The 21,634-nt window shown below is 38.0% G+C and overlaps 1 protein-coding gene across 1 annotated transcript in view; it reads right to left on the reverse strand.

Annotated features, from left to right (window-relative positions):
• Positions 1-21,634, reverse strand: part of DGKK (diacylglycerol kinase kappa) — a 163,971-nt gene that overhangs the window by 10,917 nt on the left and 131,420 nt on the right. Inside the window, exons 15-20 of the mRNA XM_059157839.1 lie at positions 9,883-10,102; positions 8,712-8,816; positions 8,158-8,254; positions 6,445-6,552; positions 922-1,018; positions 538-645 (exon numbers count right to left, since the gene is read on the reverse strand). Coding sequence (XP_059013822.1) covers positions 538-645; positions 922-1,018; positions 6,445-6,552; positions 8,158-8,254; positions 8,712-8,816; positions 9,883-10,102 — 735 coding nt within the window. The remainder of the gene's footprint in view (positions 1-537; positions 646-921; positions 1,019-6,444; positions 6,553-8,157; positions 8,255-8,711; positions 8,817-9,882; positions 10,103-21,634) is intronic.

Here is a 21,634-nt window from a genome sequence, read left to right on the forward strand (position 1 = left end):
GAAAAACTACATATTAAAAGGGGAAAGATGAGGTCAGGAAACCAATCTGGGAAAAGGGCACCAAGATCACAGTTTTTAACCCGTTTTGAGATTACAACTCTTAGCTTGTTCCTCCCTGTCCAATCTAGCATCATAAATCCCCAAGGTCAGTCCCACTGTCCTCATGATCTTCTTGGGTGAGCTCAGAAGAAAGGACTCATGGCCAATTTCCCAGGTGGTTTTATTGACAGAACTCCTTGGAGAAGAGAAAACTTTTAAGGATCTTTCAGTCTTGAGGAATAGAAAATTCAAAGTCTAGGCAACACCTAAGAATTGATCTGATCCTGAGGTCTTTGGTTGTTGATTCTTGTGTTCTGGGATTGTAATTGCCTTTAAAAAAAAAACCCCTGATCACATAACTGAGCTAATAAACGTCCCCAGTCTATCTCCCATTCCCCCACTGTCTACTTTCTATACCAGTCATTCCAGCAACCCTTTCTGAGAGACCTTATAGGGGGTCAAGCCTTTTTCCTTCCCTGTTCCTTGTTCCATACTCACTGCAGTTGCTGTGCTGCTTCCCCAAAAGTTGACACCTCCAGCATAGCTGGTAATGTTGAGCACTACAATGCCCTGCAGGTTTGGCAAGGAGATAGCTTCTCCATCACACTGAAAGAAAAGTGTAGTTCTCATTGGTTAGCCGTTCAGATACCAGTGCAGAGGGACATTTACAGAGATGGGGGAAGAGCTCTGTTTTATCTTCATGTTATCATTTTTCTTATCCATAAAATGGAAATCTGTCTTTATGCCTTCCTCCCATAAGCTGTGAGGGAAGATCAGAGTTAAAGCTTGGGGAGAGCCAAAGATAAAGGGGAAAGCTTATTCCCAAAGTAATGAGATTTCCTTTCTACATGTCTAGGAAGTACTGCCCCTTTTTCCACTCACCTCCAGGTGTACGCGTTCTTCTAGTTTCCTGTAAGAGCGATGGAAAAGTTCCTTGCTCCCCAGAAGGCCATACCACATCTTGTTCTTAAAGCGGCTACTATAGGGAGGAAAGGGTAGAGAAAGGTAGTCAGAAGGTGAATAATATAAATGAAGAAAAGCAAGAGGAAACACCAACTTTTTCCTCAAGTGCCTTCCTTTTTTTAAAAAAATTTTTTTTTTAATTTCAGTATAATTAACGTAAAGTGTTTTATTAGTTTCAGGTGTACAATATAGTGATTTAACAATTCTACACATTACTCAGTGCTCATGACAAGTGCACTCTTTAACCCCATCACCTATTATACTCATCCCCTCTGGTAACCATCAATTTATTCTCTATACTTAAGAGTTTATTTTTTGGTTTGTCTATTTTCTCTTTGTTCATTTGTTTTGTTTCTTAAATTCCACATATAAATGAAATCATATGGTATTTGTCTTTCAGTTATTTCATTTAGTATTATACACTTTAGATTCAACCATGTTGTTGCAAATGGCGAGATTTCATTATTTTTTATGGCTGAGTAATATTTCATTGTATATCTATGGAATGGGTATCTTTATCCATTCATCTAAGGATGGACACTTGGGTTGTTTCCATATCTTGGCTATTGTAAATAATGTTGCAATAAACAGAAGGATACATATATCTTTTTGATTTAGTGTTTTCATTTTCTTTGGGTAAATAGCCAGAGTGGAATTACTAGATTATATGATAATTCTATGTTTAATTTTTTGAGGAAACTCCATATTGTTTTCCAGAGTGGTTGCACCAGCTTGCCTTCCCAACAGTGAAAGAGGGCTCCTTTCTCCACATCCTCGTCAACACTTGTTTCTTGTGTTTTTGACTGTAGCCATTCAGATAAGTGTGAGACATTATCTCATTGATGTTTTGATTTGCATTTCCCTGATGATTAGTGATACCGAGCATCTTTTCATGTATCTGTTGGCCATCTGTATGTGTTCTTTGGAGAAATGTCTGTTCACATCTTCTGCCCATTTTAACTGGATTATTTGTTTTTCTGGTGATGAACTGCATAAATTCTTTATATTTTGGATACCAACCCTTATTGGATATATCATTTGCAAATATCTTCTTCCATTGAGTAGATTATCTTTTTGTTTTGCTAATTGTTTCCTTTGTTGTGCAAAAGCTTTTTATTTAGATGTAGTCCCAAAGGTTTATTTTTCCTTTTTTTTTTCCTTGCCAGAGGAGACATACCTAAAAAAATGTTGTTACAGCCTATGTCAGAGAAATTACTGCTTGAGCTCTCTTCTAGGATATTTATGGTTTCAGGTCTCATACTTAGGTCCTTAATCCATTTTGAGTTTATTTTTATGTATGGTGTAAGAAAGTGGTCCAGTTTCATTCTTTTGCATGTAGCTGTCCAGTTTTCCCAACATCATTTGTTGAAGAGACATTTCCTATTGCATATTTATGCCTCCTTTGTTGTAGATTATTTGACTATATAATCATAGGTTTATTTCTGGACTCTCTATTATGTTCCATTGATCTATGTGTCTATATTTGTGCCAGTACCATCTTCAAGTGTCTTCTTATAGAGAGGAGTCATGTCGAATGGTAACTGGACACAAGAGGGGATGCTAGTGTAACGTAACTTGAATCCTTATGCAAATACCTATTGAAATGGGTTCCTGACCCTCTGGAAGCCTCAGAATCACCTCAGTTTGTTACTTTTCCTTGATTCTGATATCAGCCCAGACTTGGAAGACACAGGCTATATTCAGAAAGCAAATTCTTAAACTATGAGCATAACTGGTTTATACACACCAGCTAGTCTGGCAAGTGCTATTCCAGGAGCATAAAATTTCAGCAGCTTGAGATCAATTTCATTTGAAGCATATGACTCTTATACTGCAATATATTTGAAATGTAAAATTTCTGGCAAAGTGAAAGGATTTTTCAAAACCTGTATATTAAACCAGTGCCATAGAATAGAGCTAAGTATACAAGGCAGATCGTAGAGGAGCCAGTAGAGGGAATATGGGACAGGCAAAGGATGTCAGGAGACTTAGGGTGGAGGTGGGAAGGTCAGGGTTCTACTGACTTAAGATCTCTGATAAAAACAGGCAGGGGCTTACAATCACTATAGAGTTTGGATAGGGTTTACTATGAGTTTTTTTTTTTTTTACTATTTTAATTCTTTTACTGATATTAAATCAGATGTATGTATATTTTAATAAATACAGTACATAATCATTCTTTGTTATTCTTGTATAGTATTCCAGACCTTAAGCTTTTATGCCTGATTATGATGTGGATGCCTAAAAAAAGTAATAGAAGTGTTGTATTTTATAGTTACTATTATTCCATGTACTGTATAATGAGATATATTCTTCCATTGCACAAGCTTCCTCTTGGTAGTCATCAAGGCAATTTAGAAGTATGACCCTTGAACTCAGTTTACTTCCCAAATTCTTCACTCACTCACTCTCTTATTTCTTTAATTTTTAAAATTTAAACACAATTTATATTGTGTTTATTATATTATTATATTATTATTATTATTAGTTTCAGGGGTAGTATTCAGTGGTTCATCAGTTGCATACAATACTCAGTGCTTATTACTTCAAATGCCTTCCTTAATGCCCATCAAGTTACCCTATCCTTCTACCTGCCTCCCCTCCAGCAACCTTCAGTTTGTTCCCTATAGTTAAGACTCCCTTATGATTTGTCTCCCTCTCTGTTTAAAAATAGAGCTACCCTATGACCTAGCAATTAGTATTGCTAGTTTTATGAACAGTGTGATGCAAGGTTCTAAGTTCGTCTTTTTGCATGTGAAGATCCACTTAGCACAGCACCATTTTTGAAGCTATCCTTTTCCCCAAGGAATTGTGTTGGCACCTTTGTCAAAAATCAATTGATGAGAAATATAAGATTTTTTTCTAGACTCTCACTTCTGTTTCATTTTTCTATATGTATTTGGTATTTATCCAAAGGATACAAACATAGTGATATGAAGGGGCACATGCACACCAATGTTTATAGCAGCAACGTCTACAATAGCCAAAATATGGAAAGATCTCAGATGTCCATCAACAGAAGAATGGATAAAGAAGATGTGGGGTGTATATATTTATATAATGGAATATTATTCAGCTATCAAAAAAAATGAAATCTTGCCATTTGCAATGACATGGATGGAACTAGAGGGTATTATGCTAAGCAAAATAAGTCAGTCAGCGAAAATAAATACAATATAATTTCACTCATATATGGAATTTACGAAACAATAGAGATGAACACAGGGGAAGGGAATGAAAAATAAAATAAGGTGAATACTATGAGCTTTTAAAGTAGAGCCACAATGAGTTACTACAAGGCATGAGTTTTGAAATGTAAGAAGGCTAGCACAAAATTATTTGGACTCTTGGGGTGCCAGGGTGGCTCAGTTGGTTAAACAGCTGCCTTTAGCTCAGGTCATGATGCCAGGATCCTGGGATCAAGCCCTATGTTGGGCTCCTTGCTCAGCTGGGAGCCTGCTTCTCCCCTGCCTGCCTTTCCCCCTGCTTGTGCTTGCTCTCTGTCTCTGCCTTTCTTGTTCACTCTCTCTGTGTCAAATAAATAAATAAAATCTTAAAAAAATTATTTGGACTCTTGTTTTAAACCATAAGTTCTCTGGTCACTTTAGTTTCCTCATCTATAAAAATAGGAGTTTAGTTGAATGGAAATTCAAAATACCTAGAGCAACCAAAACAATTCTGAAAAAGAACTAAGTTGAAGGACTTTCATCTTCCAATTTCAAAACTTACTATAAACCTACAGTTATTAAGACAGTGTAAAGATAGACATATAGAAAAATGAAACAGAAGTGAGAGTCTAGAAAAAAATCTTACATTTCTCATCAATTGATTTTTGACAAAGGTGCCAACACAATTCCTTGGGGAAAAGGATAGCTTCAAAAATGGTGCTGTGCTAAGTGGATCTTCACATGCAAAAAGATGAACTTAGAACCTTGCATCACACTGTTCATAAAACTAACTCAAAGCAGATCATAGACTTAACTATAAGAGCAAAACAACACAAATTTTAGAAGAAAACTTAGGAGCAAATTTTTGAGACCTTAGATTAGGTGAAACTGTTTAGATATGCCATCAAAAGCATGGTCCATGAAAGAAAACAATTGATCATTTGGAACTCATCAAAATTAAAAACTTTTTTTTTATTTTAAGAAAATTAAGACAGATGACAACAAAAAAAGACAAGCAACTGAATGAAATCTTGTCATTTGTGACCCAGAGAGTATTATGCTAAGTGAAATAAGTCAGACAGAGAAAGACAAATACTGTATAATTTCACTTAAATGTGGAAACTAAAAACAAAACAAAACAGAAAAAGATTCATAAATACAGAGCACAAACTGGTGGTTGCTAGAGGGGACATGGGTGGGGAGATGAGCAAGATAGATAAAGAGGATTAACAGGTACAAACGTCCAGTTATAATACAAATAAGTCACAGAGATGATATATGCAGCATAGGGAATGGAGTCAATAATATCTTAATAGTATTGTATGGTGACAGATGGTAACTACACTTATCCTGGTGAGCATTGAGCAATGTATAGAATTGCTGAATCAATACGTTGTACACTTGAAACTAATATAAGATTATATATCAATTATACTACAATAATTAAAAAAATAAATATATAAAGTAGAAAGGAAAATCACCCTGCAGTTGAATCCCTATGAAAAAATTACTGGTAACATTGTTTTATAATTATAAACCTTCTTCTGTGTACATCTACACATACCTATTTAAAAATGTTTACTATAAAATGAGTCATAAAAAAGACAAGCAACCAGAAAATAATATTTGCAAAGCACATATCTGATAATGTACTTGATTCTCAGCCTAGGTATGCTCTGAGAAAGAGGTTCTGGTGGCAGGTGGCAGGGGTGGTTGTGGGGTGCATGCTTTTTTTCTTGTAGTTTCAATTTACAAGGACTCTGAGGCCACCTTAGTACAAAATTACTAAAGGGTGCCAAGTAACATAACACCAGATTGGGTAAAATCAATGGATCCAGGGGAACCAGGTTAGGAACACCAAGACACAGCAGGGCAAGCTTTGATAATTTGTAGCCCTGCCAAGCAAAAACAGACTTAAGCCCCTACTAGGACCTGGTCAAGCTCTCACAGACAGAACAAAAGTAGAAAATTTGCTGAATCGTGTCAGTGTAATCCGTTTTCAATAGCAGTAACACCAGGAGCTGTGTTACACAGCAGTCTATTGGTCTAAACGATGTAGGTAGCCCTGAGTTCAGGATGCCAGTGCAGAGTCATCACAAATCAGGTCAACATTTAGAGCAAGCCCCCCCACTAGGCTAATGTTGGGACCAGCGAGTTTTACTTCTAAAGAACCTCTTTCTTTCTCTTGGTTATCTGAAAGGTAGGGGATGTAGGAATATATGTGCATATTGTAATTGTGTGTTTGCATGTAGGGAGGGAAGTTTCTTTTCCTTACTTGTATTGCCCTGGGTGTTCATCTCTTCTGGTGTTGAATTCGAGAGAAATTTTAGCATCCAGTCCAATTCCAAAATAGTTGTTCATGACACATCTTTCTTTGAAACGTCTGAAATTAGCCAAAGGAAAGAAGAGGACAGACATTGGTGCAAGAAAGAAGTGCCATTATCATTAAGCTGGAGGCTTTACCTGCATGATTGAAAACCACTAAGGGAGGGCCTCCCCTACATTGGGCACGAGACTTATATTTGCGACAGGCACATATAGATCATTGTGTTAACAACTAGCTTGTTTGCTTTAAGAAAGTGCACCCAGCCAGGTGGGAGGATTCAGTGGGATTAGAATTCATAATAAAGAAATCATCTTTGGAGGCCACTAGATATGAATGGTCAATATGTTCTTCACATATAATAGAGGGCAATAGTAATTGACTTATTTGAATAAAGAACTTTTAAGTATCTCAGATAAAAATATATGATGAAAGTGAAGTCTACACTACTGTTTTCAGAGATGTCTGAACTCCTTTGTAGCACTTTCACATCAAAGGGCAAAGTGACTACACATTTGAGGGAGAAGACTGATAAAAGAGGGTAGAAATACACACAGCCAAAAAAGCCAGGCAGTTTTTTTTTTATTCTTCTGCATCCATCTTGAGTGTCAGCATCAAAACTGGTAGTATGTTGGAGCCAGTTAGGACCAGCTCATATAAGCTGATTATGCCTATTATCCCAGTTCTGCCTTCAATGGAATTATATCAGTAGCTCGAAATAGGTCATGGTGGGAGGGTTTGTACCAGGAATAATTCAGGACTTTTTTCCCCTGGAGAGCTGGTTGTTAAACACTTGGCAACAAACAAACAAACAAAACAAAACAAAAACCACAAACCAAAACAACAACAACAAACCCAAAACCCCAAAACCAAAAACATTTGGCAGTATACCACTGATTAAAACTCATAAGGTAGGTCCATGAGACTTCAGACATGAAGCCAGTGTTGAAGTAGAGGGGTGTAGGGTTGGAGATAGAAATAAATGAGAAGCTGCAGTTAACTGAAATAATTGCCAGCTGTGTCCTTCTTTTAAGAAACTGAAAATGAGTACAGTTCAGTTACTCAATCATAGATAATTTTTTTATTCATTACAAAACTGACCCCACATCTTTCACACATGAGATTTGCCTCCCTCAACTGCAGTCTGGAGATTGGAGTTTCTCTAGCTGATGTCCAAACTTATCTTCTTAATGGAACTCAAAAGGAGAATGTGGTGGAACCTGGCTGCTGGGAATATTTTAAACAGGTAGGGCTAATGAAAAAGATGCCCTTAAATTTTGTAACTAGTCCCATTAGTGCTCATTTATTTTTTAGCGCCTCCAATTATTTACTGTTCAAAGCAACAGTGGAAAAACAGATCCTTTGAAATAACAATAGCTAAAATTTATTAAGTATTTATAATAAGAATAACAGTAATTACTGTTAACACATATAGCACTTAACTATGGGTGCTGAGCACTGTTCAATGCAAGTAAAACACAAGGAACAAATGTGGCTAATTCTACAATTATCTTCAATTTATAAAGAGAGACTAAGGTTGAATTACTTTTGTAAGCTCACACAACTAGGAAGTGGAGTCCAGATTTGACTCTAGATATCTTTAGACTATTGTTTTAACCAGAGAAAGAAGGAAGTTATAAAATGGTGGTAGGGCCAAATACTTACATAGTTTCTGGTGTAAAATGTAAGTGCTCTAAATTGAGGTTATCTAGGTCTTCACTTTTGAGAGAAGATATAGAAGACAAAGTGCCAAGACGAGAACCTAGACACAAAAGACATCACCTTGCTGTTAGATACAAACAAGAAAGCCCTTCCCCTCACTTGCATTTCACCCTATTTTCTATGTGGGACCAGGGTCAAACTCAGTGACTTTTTCTTAGATTATAATCAAGGTTTTCAATCCAAAGAGGGATCATCTTAGATGGACAGGGACTTTCTCTGAGAGAATATTAAAACTAAGCTGCTTGCTTGCTGGCAGTGAAAACAGGTTCAAATCTTGGGTGTCATCAGGCTGTCCTTTCAAAGTACCTAATGAGGTCATTACTTCTGGATGTTGACAGGGGATCATATACTGTGAGGTTTCTGGGAAAGAGGGAGGGATATCTACTACAGAGTAGGATTATGGCTAAAGAAAGATGCATGAGAACACATCCTTATTCTCTGGGAACTCGAAGACAGTGATGAAGACTAGAATAAGAAAGGGAAAGAAAGATCCTTACGGTGTCTTGGGCTCATCTGGCGAATATCTTCTGAGTCATCTTCCAGGGAGAATGTTGAAGTGAAGTTCTTAACCGATATTGTCTGTCGGCTTTGCTCATCCAGAACTATGGAGTAAAAGTGGAAGGAAAAAAGGAAGGAAGGAGGGAAGGAAAGCAAGGTAGGAGGGAAATAAGGGAGGGAGAGAAGAAGGGAAAAGGGAAGGTAGGAAGGAAGGAAGGGTGGGAGGGAGGGAGAAAGGAAAGTAGGAAAGGAGGGAGAGAGGGAGGAGAGGAGAGAGGGAGAAAGGAAGGGAGGGGTGAGGGAGGCAGGAAGTAAGGAAGAAAGGAAGGAATATTGGTTATATATGTTGAGCATTTCTTAGGCATCTCTTTTTTATAGTTAATGCCACTCAGTGTGTGGGTAAACAGTAGAGACATCCGGTTGACTATCTCCTCTCCCCGACAATGCTGTTTGTAGTCTTCGTTTTCCTACAGTATTGCCCCCATGTCTCTTCAAAACCATGCCTGAGCTTTCCATTTTACTGGTTACTCTTTTTCTGTCACCCAGTAAATGTGAGTAGAAGCCCAGGGCCTGGTGCAGGGGAAAAAGGTGGGAAACCCTCTTCTTCTGTCTCAATGATCACCTCTTCGTTAATTAATTTACTCACATGGCTTTTTTTTTTTTTCAGACTTGAGCCTCTAGGACCATGCCATCCTTTTATTCAAATGTTTCATCTATTCCAAGAATATTTGAGAAGTCTCCTTCCTTTTACCAGCCTATATTTTGTATAGCTCAGGTGCTCAACTTGTGCCAAAGCTCATAGGTTCAATCCCTATCCTACTAGGGGTGCCTTTTTCTGTCCCATGGGCACAAGCTGCACATATAGATCTGACTTATGTGTTGTTGGAGCAGGCTGAGGGTTAGTTGTGATAAGATTATGGCTACATCTCCACTACTTGGAAACTACAGAAATGGAAGCAAATGGGTTGTTTACTACATTCACAGTGCAGAATGGAGATTTACCTTCTTTCTGGGAAACTTGGCTGAGGTTATATTAAAGGTACCAAGGCAGGAGAAGGTACCATGGCTAAAAGTCAGAGGCCAGCCAAAGGGACTTCCTTGCTATATAGAAATTCATTCACCGGAAACTTCACTTACCTTACTTCAATCACCACAACTCTGGGACCTTACCTTGTTCAACTTGAAATATGATGAGCTTCAAGGATTTCTGGAGATTCTGGGCCTTTGTGGCCAGCTCCAACTTGCACTTGGCTATGTGGTCTATTTGAGGGATGAAGGGTTTTCCATCTGCCTTGGCATCATCTGCATATACTGTAGTACTTTTCTCAACTGCTGCCTCCTCAGCCAGGATATCAATCAGGACACTGAGCTTGTCATACATTATGTCACTCTGTATAAGGATGAAGGGGACAGGGCATTGTTATGAGGGACAAGTACTTGAAAGGACAGAATGAGGAGCTGGGAGGTATGTGAGAGGTAAGGAGGGGTGGTTGTTGGCTGGGAACTCTGAGCAAAAAAAGTTGATGAAATAAAAGTTTGGGGAAAGAAGTACTTGGTAGATATGATGAGATGACCAAAGGGTGTTAGGGCATCAAACAGATATCATTTGTTTCTGAGCAGCTGCAGGCATCAATGTATGTTGCCAAATTTTTCTTGTGTCAGACTGATTGTAAAATGAGCAAACTTGGCAAACTTGAGGAAAGTTAAACATTTCTGGATTGGTGTTTTCATGGGCATGCTCCTACAGATGTGGATGTGCTTCTGCATGGGTGCCTAGTGTCTGCCTTTGTATATGTGTGTATTTGGGGAATGCACTGAGTGATTATGGCTTGATTTCCTGCTCTATTACTGAATAGTTTGTGACCTGAGACAATTTACTTTACCTCTATGTGCTTTTATATTCTAGGGCAATTGTGGAGGTTAAATAAATTAATGCATTAAAAATCCTTAAACGTTTCCTAGCACAGGGTGCTATACAAGTGTTAGTTATTGTTGTTGTTATTTTTGTTTCAGAAATTAATGTGGGTATATTTCTAGCATGTATTTGTACATGTTCTGCTATACAACCATGTGCATACATGCTTGGTGTACACTTGTGTCTAGGTGTGGGCAGATGCTTGGTACATGCTGAGCTACATGGTACATGTATTAGGATGCATAATGTTACTCTTCATTTGGTGAAAGATGGAAATGTGATGAAACTGGACTTTTCCCATAATAGAGGTTTATCAGCCTTCCCTTTCTTTTACAATTCCCAGTGAAAAAGATTTCCAGTGAAAGGTACACTTGCTTTCATTAAAAAGACGGTTCTGGGACTTCCAGGAAGATGGCAGAACAGAAGGATCCTAAGCTTACCTCATCTCATGGACATACCTAGATAAAAGCCACACTGGTGTAAATAACACTGGAGATGACCCAAAGACTGGCAAAACATACTATTCACAGCTAATCATAGAAAAGAGGCCATACTGACAGTGGTAGGAAGGGCAAGGACGTGATTGGGAACCAAACTGACCTACAAGACTCTGTGCAGGAGGGAGGAACACCACAGGCACAGAGAAGGGAGAGGAGAAGACACCACACCAGTCACCTCAGGCATGGGGGACCCACACTGGGAAGACAAATCCCCATGAAAAACATGGCTTTGAAAAACAGGAGGATTTAACTTTGCAAATTCCTACAATCAGTGAGTCTCAACACCAAGAACTTTAAAAGTCAGTGGGCTCAGCCCTGGAAGAGCTAGAAGGCAGTAGAAAACTGAGTTTCTGCCCTTAAAGACACAACAAAACAAACAACTCCACTGAAATACAGCATCGAAGTAGCAATTTGAAAAACAATTGGTACATACAGGAAGGAGATTAATTTACCACTCTCAGAATGTGGGCTGGGAGGGCAGGGATCCTTAGGAGACTTCTCCAAGAACAAAAGAGCTGGAAGGTTCTATTTCCTACCCTCTGCTCCCAGCCTAGATACACAGACACCTTTGGGAACAAATAGGAATACTTTCCACCTAGCTTGCTAACAGCACACCTCACCCCCATGCACTTCTGTGGACCTGCCCCCTTCAACCCATCCTCAATAATTCTCCAAAGCAGCTACAGGTCTCCTCCCCCAGAGATTAGCACACACCTTGCTAACACCAGGCACCCTGCTCCCTGCATATTCCTGAAGACCCACTCCATTCAACACACCCCTAGCAGAAGACCCACCCCATCCAACATGTCAATCCAGAGTGACTCCTGCCCTGGAGAGAGGGGAAGAAAACCACATACGCATTTCAACTACAAATGCAGCAATCGGCTAGGGGGAGACATCTGGTTTGATAGCAGGGCCCAACCACCAATGAAAGCTCGGGGGGCAACACAGGGAGAATATCCTGCCTACTAACAAAAGCCTTTCAGGGGGCAACACGGGGAAAGCATCCTGCAGTTTGGTGTCTGCAGCTTTGACAAGTGCTTGGTCTGACCCAGCTCAAGCCCAGTGTGGCCCCAAACTTGCCCATTAACAAAACAGGGATGAAACACTGCCCACACTAGGCAAAGAGAGCCATTGCAGATGAGTGGACTGAAGGCAAATGCAGCTCAGCCACAAAAGCAGGGCACATGCAACACATATAGGAGAGACCCTTGAAGTACCACATTCTGAGGAACAGGGGACATTGCACTACAGGGCACTATGGGAACTCTTTTTCATAACGCCACTGCTTTCAAGAGCAGGCAGCATAGCTGACTTTCCTAGCACATTGAAACAGATACAGAGATTTAGAAAAAATGATGAGACAAAGGAATATGTCACAAATGAAAGAACAGGTCAAAATCACAGCAAGAGAGCTAAACAAAACAGAGCTAACAATATACCTGATAGAAAATTTAAAGTGATGGTTATAAAGATAGTCACTTGACTTGAGAAAAGAGTGGAGGACCTCAGTGAGATCCTCAACAAAGAGATAGAAAACATAAAAAAGAACCAATTGAAGATGAAAAACTGAATAACTGAAATTAAAAATACATTAGAGGGAATAAATAGTAGACTAGAGGAAGCAGAACAGATCAGCGACCTGGAGAATAGAGTAATAGAAAACAGTCAAGCTGAACAGGGGGAAGAAAAAAGAGTAATAAAGAATGAGAATAGATTAAGGGAATGCAGTGACACCATCAAGCATAACACTATTCACATTATGTGGATCCCAGAAGGAGAAGAGACAGAAGAGAGGGTAAAAAATTTATTTAAAGAAATAATAGCTGAAAATATTCTTTAATATGGAGAAAGAAACAAAAATCCAGATCCAGTAGACACAGAGAGCCCCCAACAAAATTAGCCCAAGGAGGTTCACACCAAGACACATAATAATTAAAATGGCAAGAAGTAGTGATAAAGAGAATTTTAAAAACAGCAAGAGAAAACAGTTACATACAAGAAAAAAGTCCGTAAGTCTATCAGTTGATTTTCAGCAGAAACTTTGCAGACCAGAAGGGATTTCCATAATATATTCAAAGTGGTAAAAGAAAAAAACCCTGCAGCCAAGAATACTCTATCTAGCAAGGCTATTGTTCAGAAAAGAAGGAAAGATAGTTTCTCAGACAAAGAAAAGTTAAAAGAATTCATCACCACTGAACCAGACTTAAAAAAAATGTTAAAGAAGACTCTTTGAGTGGAAAGGAAAAACCATAAGCAGGACTAAGAAAACTAGGAAGCACAGACACAGTAAAATTAAGTATATCTATAAAAATCAGCTAAGGGAGTCACAAAATGAAACAATGTAAAGTGGAGTGGGAGAAGGGTAAAAATTTAGTTCTTTCAGAATGAGTTCAAACTTAAGTGACCATCAACTTAATATAGACTCCTATATGCAGAAGATGTTATATACAAAGCTAATGGTAACCACAAATCAAAAACTGATAGTGGATATGCAAAAAATAAAGAAAAAGGGATCCAAGTATATCACAAAAGAAAGCCAGCAAACCACAAAAGAAGAGAGCAAGAGAAGAAAGGAACAGAGAAGAAGTACAAAAACAACTGTAAAATGAGTAACAAAATGGTAATATGGTACATAACTTTCAATAATTACTTTGAATGTAAAGGACTCAAAGGGCATAAGGTGACAGAGTGAATAAAAAAGCAAGACCCACCTATATGCTGCATACAAGAGACTCATTTCAAACCTATAGACACATGCAGATTGAAAGTTAAAGGGATAGAAAACCATTTATCATGTCAATAGGAATGAAAAGAAAGCCAGGGTAGCAATTCTTGTATTGGATAAAGTAGACTTTTAAAACAAAGACTTGGGGTGCCTGGGTGGCTTAGTCATTAAGATTCTGCCTTTGACTTGGGTCATGATCCTGGGGTCCTGGAACTGAGCCCCACATTGGGCTCTCTGCTTAGAGAGAAGCCTGGTTCTCCCTCTCCCACTCCCCCTGCTTGTGTTCCCTCTCTCTCCATGGTCTCCCTCTCTCATGGTCTCTCTCCATCAAATAAATAAATAAAATCTTAAAAAAAATAAAAATAAATAAAACAAGGACTCTAACAAGAGTCAAAGAAAGACACTATATAATCATAAAAGGAACAATCCAACAGGAAGATATAACAATTGTAAATACTTATGCACCCAACATGGGAGTGCCCAAATGCATAAAGTAGCTATTAAAAAACATAAAGAAAGATTTATTTACAAGATGGTGAAGAAGTAGGAGACTTTAATTTCATCTGGCCCCAGGGATTTAGCTAGATAGCTATCAAATCATTCTGAACACCTGCAAACTCAACGAGAGATTTAAGAAAAGAATAGCTGAAACTCTACAAATAGAAAAGCAACCACTTTTTGCAAAGTAGGAAGTGTGGAAAAGTGAATCTGAGGTGATATATGGGAAGATAAGCTACAGGGAGAGGGAGCCTCCATAAGCCAACTACTGACAAGTGATATAGCAGTGGAACATAAATCAGAACTTTTAGAAGTTGGCTCTAGTGAGGGACATCACTCAGGCTAAGTGGGTGGGGGGGCACAAAACTCTAGCTGGGACAGTGTGGTCTCAGGATCCTTGGGGTCACAGTAAGATTGGGAATGCTTGAGTGTGACAGAGCTCCCAGGCCTCACAGCAGGGAAGCTGCTGCGAAGAGTGAGCCCAGGAGTGGGCTCTTAGCTCAGGGTTGCCATAAACTGGGAACCACAGCACAATCGGTTGACTGCTATCAGAGAAGAGTCCAACAAACTGCAGAGCCAGTGAGACCACTCCCCTTCCTCTCCCTGGAAGAGCAGCATGGGAGCACACTGCAGGAGTCTGCAGGCTTTGGAGACCCGAAATGTGTCATGTGCCTGAGACAGAAATGCTCAGTTACAGGCTGGGTGAGAGAGACAAGAGTGACTGACTGCTATTCTCTGAGGGTTCACTGAGGAGTGGGGACCCCAGCCTTCTGCTTAGGGGTGGGAGATTGGGAGGTTGCCTTTTTCATTCTCATCGTCCAAAGCTGTATGGAAAGCCTTAAGGGAACAAAACCACATAGAGCAAACCAGAGTAGATTATATAGCCTCGTTCCCTGGCAAGGGCAGTACAATTCTGCTTAGGGCAAAGACATTTGAGAATCAATGCAACAGGCTTGTCCCCCAGAATATCAGCAAGATCATCCAGATAGGACCAAGTTTACTAATCAAGAACTGCAAAACTCCAGCCCTAAGGGAATACAGCACATAGAATTCATGGTTCTGTAATCTTTCAACTTAAATTCTTTCTTTTTTAGAACTTGTTTTTTCAGAACAAAAATCTTTATTTATTATTTTTCACATTATTATTTTTTTATCGTTATGTCTTCATACAGTACATCATTAGTTTTTGATGTAGTGTTCCAAGATTCATTGGTTACTTATAACACCCAGTGTTCTACACAATATGTGTCCTCTTTAATACCCATCACCAGGGCAACCCATCCTCTCACCCCCCTCCCCTCTAAAACACTCAGTTTGTTTCTCAGAGTCCATAGTGTCTTATAGTTCATCTCCCCATCCAATCCCCCCCTTCATTTTTACCTTCCTTCTCCTAATGTTCTCCATGCTATTCCTTATGTTCCACAAGTAAGTGAAACCATATGATCATTGACTTTCTCTGCTTGACTTATTTCACTCAGCATAATCTCCTCCAAAATTTTTTCTTTCTTTTTTTCAACCAATTTATTTTATTAACTCTTTCTAAAAAAACTTTTAAATTTTTCATTTTTACAGTTACAGTTTTTAAAAAATATTTTATTTATTTATTTGACAGGGAGAGAGAGAGATCACAAGTAGGCAGAGCAGCAGGCAGAGAGAGGGGGGAAGCAGGCTTCCTGCTGAGCAGAGAGCCTGATGTGGGTCTTGATCCCAGGACCCTGAGATCATGACCTGAGCCGAAGGCAGAGGCTTAACCCACTGAGCCACCCAGGCGCCCCTACAGTTGCATTTTATCCCTTCATTGTATTTATTTATTTATTATTCAATTATTTTTAATAATTTTTTTTTATTATGTTATGTTAGTCACCATACAGTACATCATTAGATTTTGATTAGTGTTCCAGGATTCATTGTTTGTGTATAACTTATTTTTGAATATATGTAAGTTTTTCTTTCTTTATAATTTTGGGATGCAATTTCTTCTAGTAGACCAAAATACACCCAAAATCTAGTGAATGGTTTTGTTCTATTCACCTATCTAATCATATTCTTTTTTCTTTTTTCCCTTCTTCCTTTTTTTTTTTTGCTTTGTTCAAGTCTTTTTTAATTTTCACCTTTACAGTTACATCCTATCCTTTCAATGTATTTAATTGTATTTTTGTATATATACATTTTTATTTCCTTTCAATTTGGGGATATAGTTTCTTCTAACAAACTGACCAATATGCACTCAGTAGATAGTGTATTGCTCTGTTCTGTTCACCTGTTTATATTCCTTCTTTTTATTTGTTGCTGTTTTTCTCTTTTGTTTTTTCTTTTCTTTTAATTTCCATTTTTTTAAAGATTTTATTTATTTATTTGACAGACAGAGATCACAAGCAGGCAGAGAGGCAGGCAGAGAGAGAGGAGGAAGCAGGCTCCCCACTGAGCAGAGAGCCCAATGCGGGGCTCGATCCCAGGACTCTGAGGATCATGACCTGAGCCGAAGGCAGCGGCCCAACCCACTGAGCCACCCAGGTGCCCCTTAATTTCCATTTTTATAGTTACATTCTATCCTTTCATTTTATTCTTTTACATGTATGTTTTACATGTATGTTTTTCTTTCTTTACAAATTTGAGATCTAGTTTTCTAAAACAGACCAAACAAAAGAATCCAGTGTATTCTCTACACTGCACAGAATCCAGTGTATTGCTCTATTCTACTCACCTGATTATATTATCTTTTTAAAAAAATTTTTTCCCCAGTTTTGGGTCTCTTCTGATTCATTTAGTGTACATTTCCCTGGGGTTGTTGCTCCCATTTTAGTATTTTGTTCTCCTGTTTATCTATTCTCTGGACAGAATAACAAGACAGAAAAACTAACTTCAAAAAAGAGAACAAGAGGCAGTACTGACTGCCAGGGACCTAATCAGTATGGACATAAGAAAGAGTTCAGAATAATGATTATAAAGAAACTATACTTGAAGAAAGTATAGAAGACACTAGAGAATCCATTTCTGGAGAAATAAAAGAACTAAAATCTAACCAGTTGAAATAAAAAAGACTATTTATGAGATGAAATAAAAAAGGGAGGCTCTTCCTGGTAGGATAAATGAGGTAGAAGAGAGAATTAGTAATATAGAAGACCAAATGATGGAGAATAAAGAAGCTGAGAAAAAGAGAGATAAACAACTACTGGATCACAAGGAGAGATTTTGAGAGATAAGTGATACCATAAAGCAGAACAATCTTAGAATAATTGGGATCCCAAAAGAAGAGAAAAGAGAGAGGGGGCAGAAGGTATATTGGAGCAAATTACAGTGGAGAGCTCCCTAATTTGGGGAAGGAAACAGGCATAAAAATCTAGGAGGCATAGAGAACCCCCCTCAAAATTAATAAAAATAGGTCAACACCCCAACATGTAATAGTGAAATTTGAAAATCCCAAAGACAAAGAGAAAATCCTTTAAGCAGCTTATGACAAGAAGTCTATAACCTACAAGGGTAGAAACATTAGATTGACAGAAGACTTATCCACAGAGACCTAGCAGCCCAGAAAGGACTGGCATGATATATTCAGGATGCTAAATGAGAAAAATATGGAGCCAAGAATACTTTATCCAGCTAGGATGTTATTAAAAAAAGATAGAGTGATTAAAAAAAAGCCTTCTAGGACAAACAGAAACTAAAAGAATTTGTGATAACTAAACCATCCCTACAAGAAATGTTAAAAGGGATCCTCTAAGCAAAGAGAGAGCACTAAAGTAACATAGACCAGAAAGGAACAGAGACAATATATAGTAACACTCACTTTACAGGTAATGCAATGACATTAAAATCATATCTTTCAGTAGTTACTCTGAATGTAAATGGGCTAAATGCCCCCAATCAAAAGACATAGGATATCAGATTGGATAAAAGCAAGACCCACTGATATGCTATCTTAAAGACATATTTATGATGTCCCTGATATGAGGAAGTGGTGATGCAACATGGGGGCTTAAGTGTGTACGAGAAGAATAAATGAAACAAGATGGGATTGGGAGGGAGACAAACCATAAGTGACTCTTAATCTCACAAAACAAACTGAGGGTTGCTGGGGGGAGGGGGTTTGGGAGAAGGGGGTGGGATTATGGACATTGGGGAGGGTATGTGCTTTGGTGAGTGCTGTGAAATGTGTAAACCTGGTGATTCACAGACCTGTACCCCTGGGGATAAAAATATATGTTTATAAAAAATAAAAACAAACAAACAAACAAACAAACAAACAAAAAAACAAAAAAAAGACATATTTAGACCCAAAGACACCTCCAGATGTCCTTTTAAATAAAAAACCATTTATCATGCTAATAGACAACAAAAGAAAGCTGGGGTGGCAATACTTGTATCAGATAAATTAGATTTTAGCCAAAGACTAGAATAAGAGATGAGGAAGGACACTATATTGTAATTAAAGAGTCTATCCAATAAGAAGATATAGCAATTATAAATATTTATGCCCTTAACATGAGAGCAGGCACTTACATAAAATAATTACTAACAAAATTAAAGAAACACATTGATAATAATACAATAATAATAGGGAAATTTAACACCCTCCCTCAGTGAAGTGGACAGGTCATCTAAGCAGAAGATCAAGAAGGAAATAAGGGCTTTGAGTGACACACTAGACCAGGTGGACTTCACACTTATCCAGAACACTCCATCTTTTTTTTTCTTATATGCATGGGGTCTTTATTAATTATTTTAACAGACCTGGGTGTTTGCCTGAGTTGTCAGTAACGTTTTACCTTATTCCCCATGGCAGTTCCTTCCAAGTACTGAAAGTGACCCACCCAAATGAGGGTGTTCTCTCAATCTTTTTCATTTGATCCATAACATTTGTATTTGTTTCCTAAGAACACTCCATCTTAAAGCAACAGAACACACATTCTTCTCAAGTGCACATGGAACATTCTCCAGAATAGATAACATACTGGGTCTCAAATTAAGTCTCAATTAGTTCCAAAAGACTGGGATCATTCCCTGCATATTTTCAGACCACAATGCTTTGAAACTGGAACTCAGTCCCAAAAAGAAATTTGGAAAGAAATAAATGAAGGCTAAAGAGTATCCTACTAAAGAATGAATGGGTCAACCAGGAAATTAAAGAATTAAAAAAATTCATGGAAATAAATGAAAATGAAAACACAACTGCTCAAAATCATTGGGATGCAGCAAAAGTGGTCCTAAGAGGGAAGTATAAAGCAGTACAAGACTTTCTCAAGACACAAGAAAGGTCTCAAATACATAACCTAACCTTATACCTAAAGCTTGCTGAGAAGGAACAACAAACAAAGCCTAAACCCAGCAGGAGAAGAGAAATAATAAAGATCAGAGCAGAAATCAATGAAATAGAAACCAAATGGACAGTAGAACAGATCAATGAAACTAGAAGCTGGTTCTTTAATAGAATTAATAAGATCAATAAGCCACTGGCCAGATTTATTCAAAAGAAAAGGGAAAGGACCCAAATTAATAAAATCATGAATGACAGGGCAGAGATCATGACTAACACCAAGGAAATAGAAATAATTATTAAAAATGATTACTAGCAACTATATGCCAACAAATTAAGCAATCTAGAAGAAATGGATGCATTCCTGGAAACTTATAAACTACCAAGACTGGAACAGGAAGAAATAGGAAAGCTGAACAGACCTATGACCATCAAGGAAATTGAAGCAATAATCAAAAATCTCCCAACAAACAAGAGCCCAGGGCTGGATGGCTTCCCAGGGGAATTGTAGCAAATATTCAAAGAAAAATTAGCACCTACTCTTCTGAAGCTGTTTCAAAAAATAGGAATGGAAGAAAAACTTCCAAACTCTTTCTATGAGGTTAGTGTTACCTTGATCCCCAAATCAAAGACCCTACCAAAAAGAATTACAGACCAATATCCCTGATGAACATGGATGGAAAAATTCTCACCAAAATACTAGCCAACAGAAGCCAACAGTACATTAAAAGGATTATTCACCACGACCAACTGGGATTTATTCCTGGGCTGCAAAGGTGGTTCAACATCTGCAAATCAATCAATGCGATATCCTACATAACTGAAAGAAAGGACAAGAGCCATATGATCCTTTCAATAGCTGTAGAAAAAGCATTTGACAAAGTACAACATCCTTTCTTGATTAAAACTCTTCACAGTATAAGGATAGAATCATCATAAAAGCCATTTATGGAAAGCCCACAGCAAATCTCATTTTCAATGAGGGGAAAACTGAGAGCTTTTCCCCTAAGGTCAGGAACATGACAGATATGTCCATTATCACCACTGCTGTTAAACATAGTCCTAGAAGTCAGCCTCAGCAATTGGAAAATAAAAAGAAATAAAGGCATCTGAACTGGCAAAGAAGAAGTGAAACTCTCACTCTTTGCAGATGACATGATAGTCTATGTGGAAAACACAAGAGTCCACCTACAAATTGCTAGAAATAATACAAGAATTCAGCAAATTGGCAGGATATAAACGTCAATGTACAGAAATCAGTTGCATTTCTATATACTTACAATGAGGCAAAAGAAAAAGAAATCAAGGAATCAATCCCATTTATGGTCGCACAAAAAGCCATAAGATACCTAGGAATAAACCTAACCAAAGAGGCAAAGGATCTGTTCTCAGAAAACTATAGAACACTCATGAAAGAAATTGAGGAAGACACAAAGAAATAGAAAACATTCCATGCTCATGGATCAGAAGAATAAATATTATTAAAATGTCTATGCTACTTAAAGCAACCTATACATTCAATGCAATTTCTACAAAATACCATCACCTTTGTTCACAGAACGGGAACCTAAATTTTAATGCTAAAATTTGTATGGAACTATAAAAGACACTGGATAGCTAAAGGAGTGTTGAAAAAGAAAACCAAAACTTGTGGCATCACAATTCTAGACTTCAAGCTCTATTACAAAGTTATAATCATCAAGACAGTAGAATACTGGCACAAAAACAGACACATAGATCAATGGAACAGAATAGAGAATCCAGAAATGAACCCTCAGCTCTATGGTCAATTAATATTCAACAAATCAGGAAAGGATATTCAGTGGGGAAAAGGCAATGTCTTTAACAAATGGTGTTGGGAAAAGTGGACAGCAACGTGCAGAAGAATGAAACTGGTCCATTTTCTTTCACTATAAGGTAAGGAAAATAAAGGCAAAAATGAACTATTGGGACTTCATCAAGATGAAAAGCTTTTGCACAGCAAAACCAAAAGACAACTGACAGAATGAGAGAAGATATTTGCAAAT

This window comes from Mustela lutreola, chromosome X, assembly GCF_030435805.1.
Source record: "Mustela lutreola isolate mMusLut2 chromosome X, mMusLut2.pri, whole genome shotgun sequence".
NCBI classification, from domain to species: Eukaryota; Metazoa; Chordata; class Mammalia; order Carnivora; family Mustelidae; genus Mustela; species Mustela lutreola.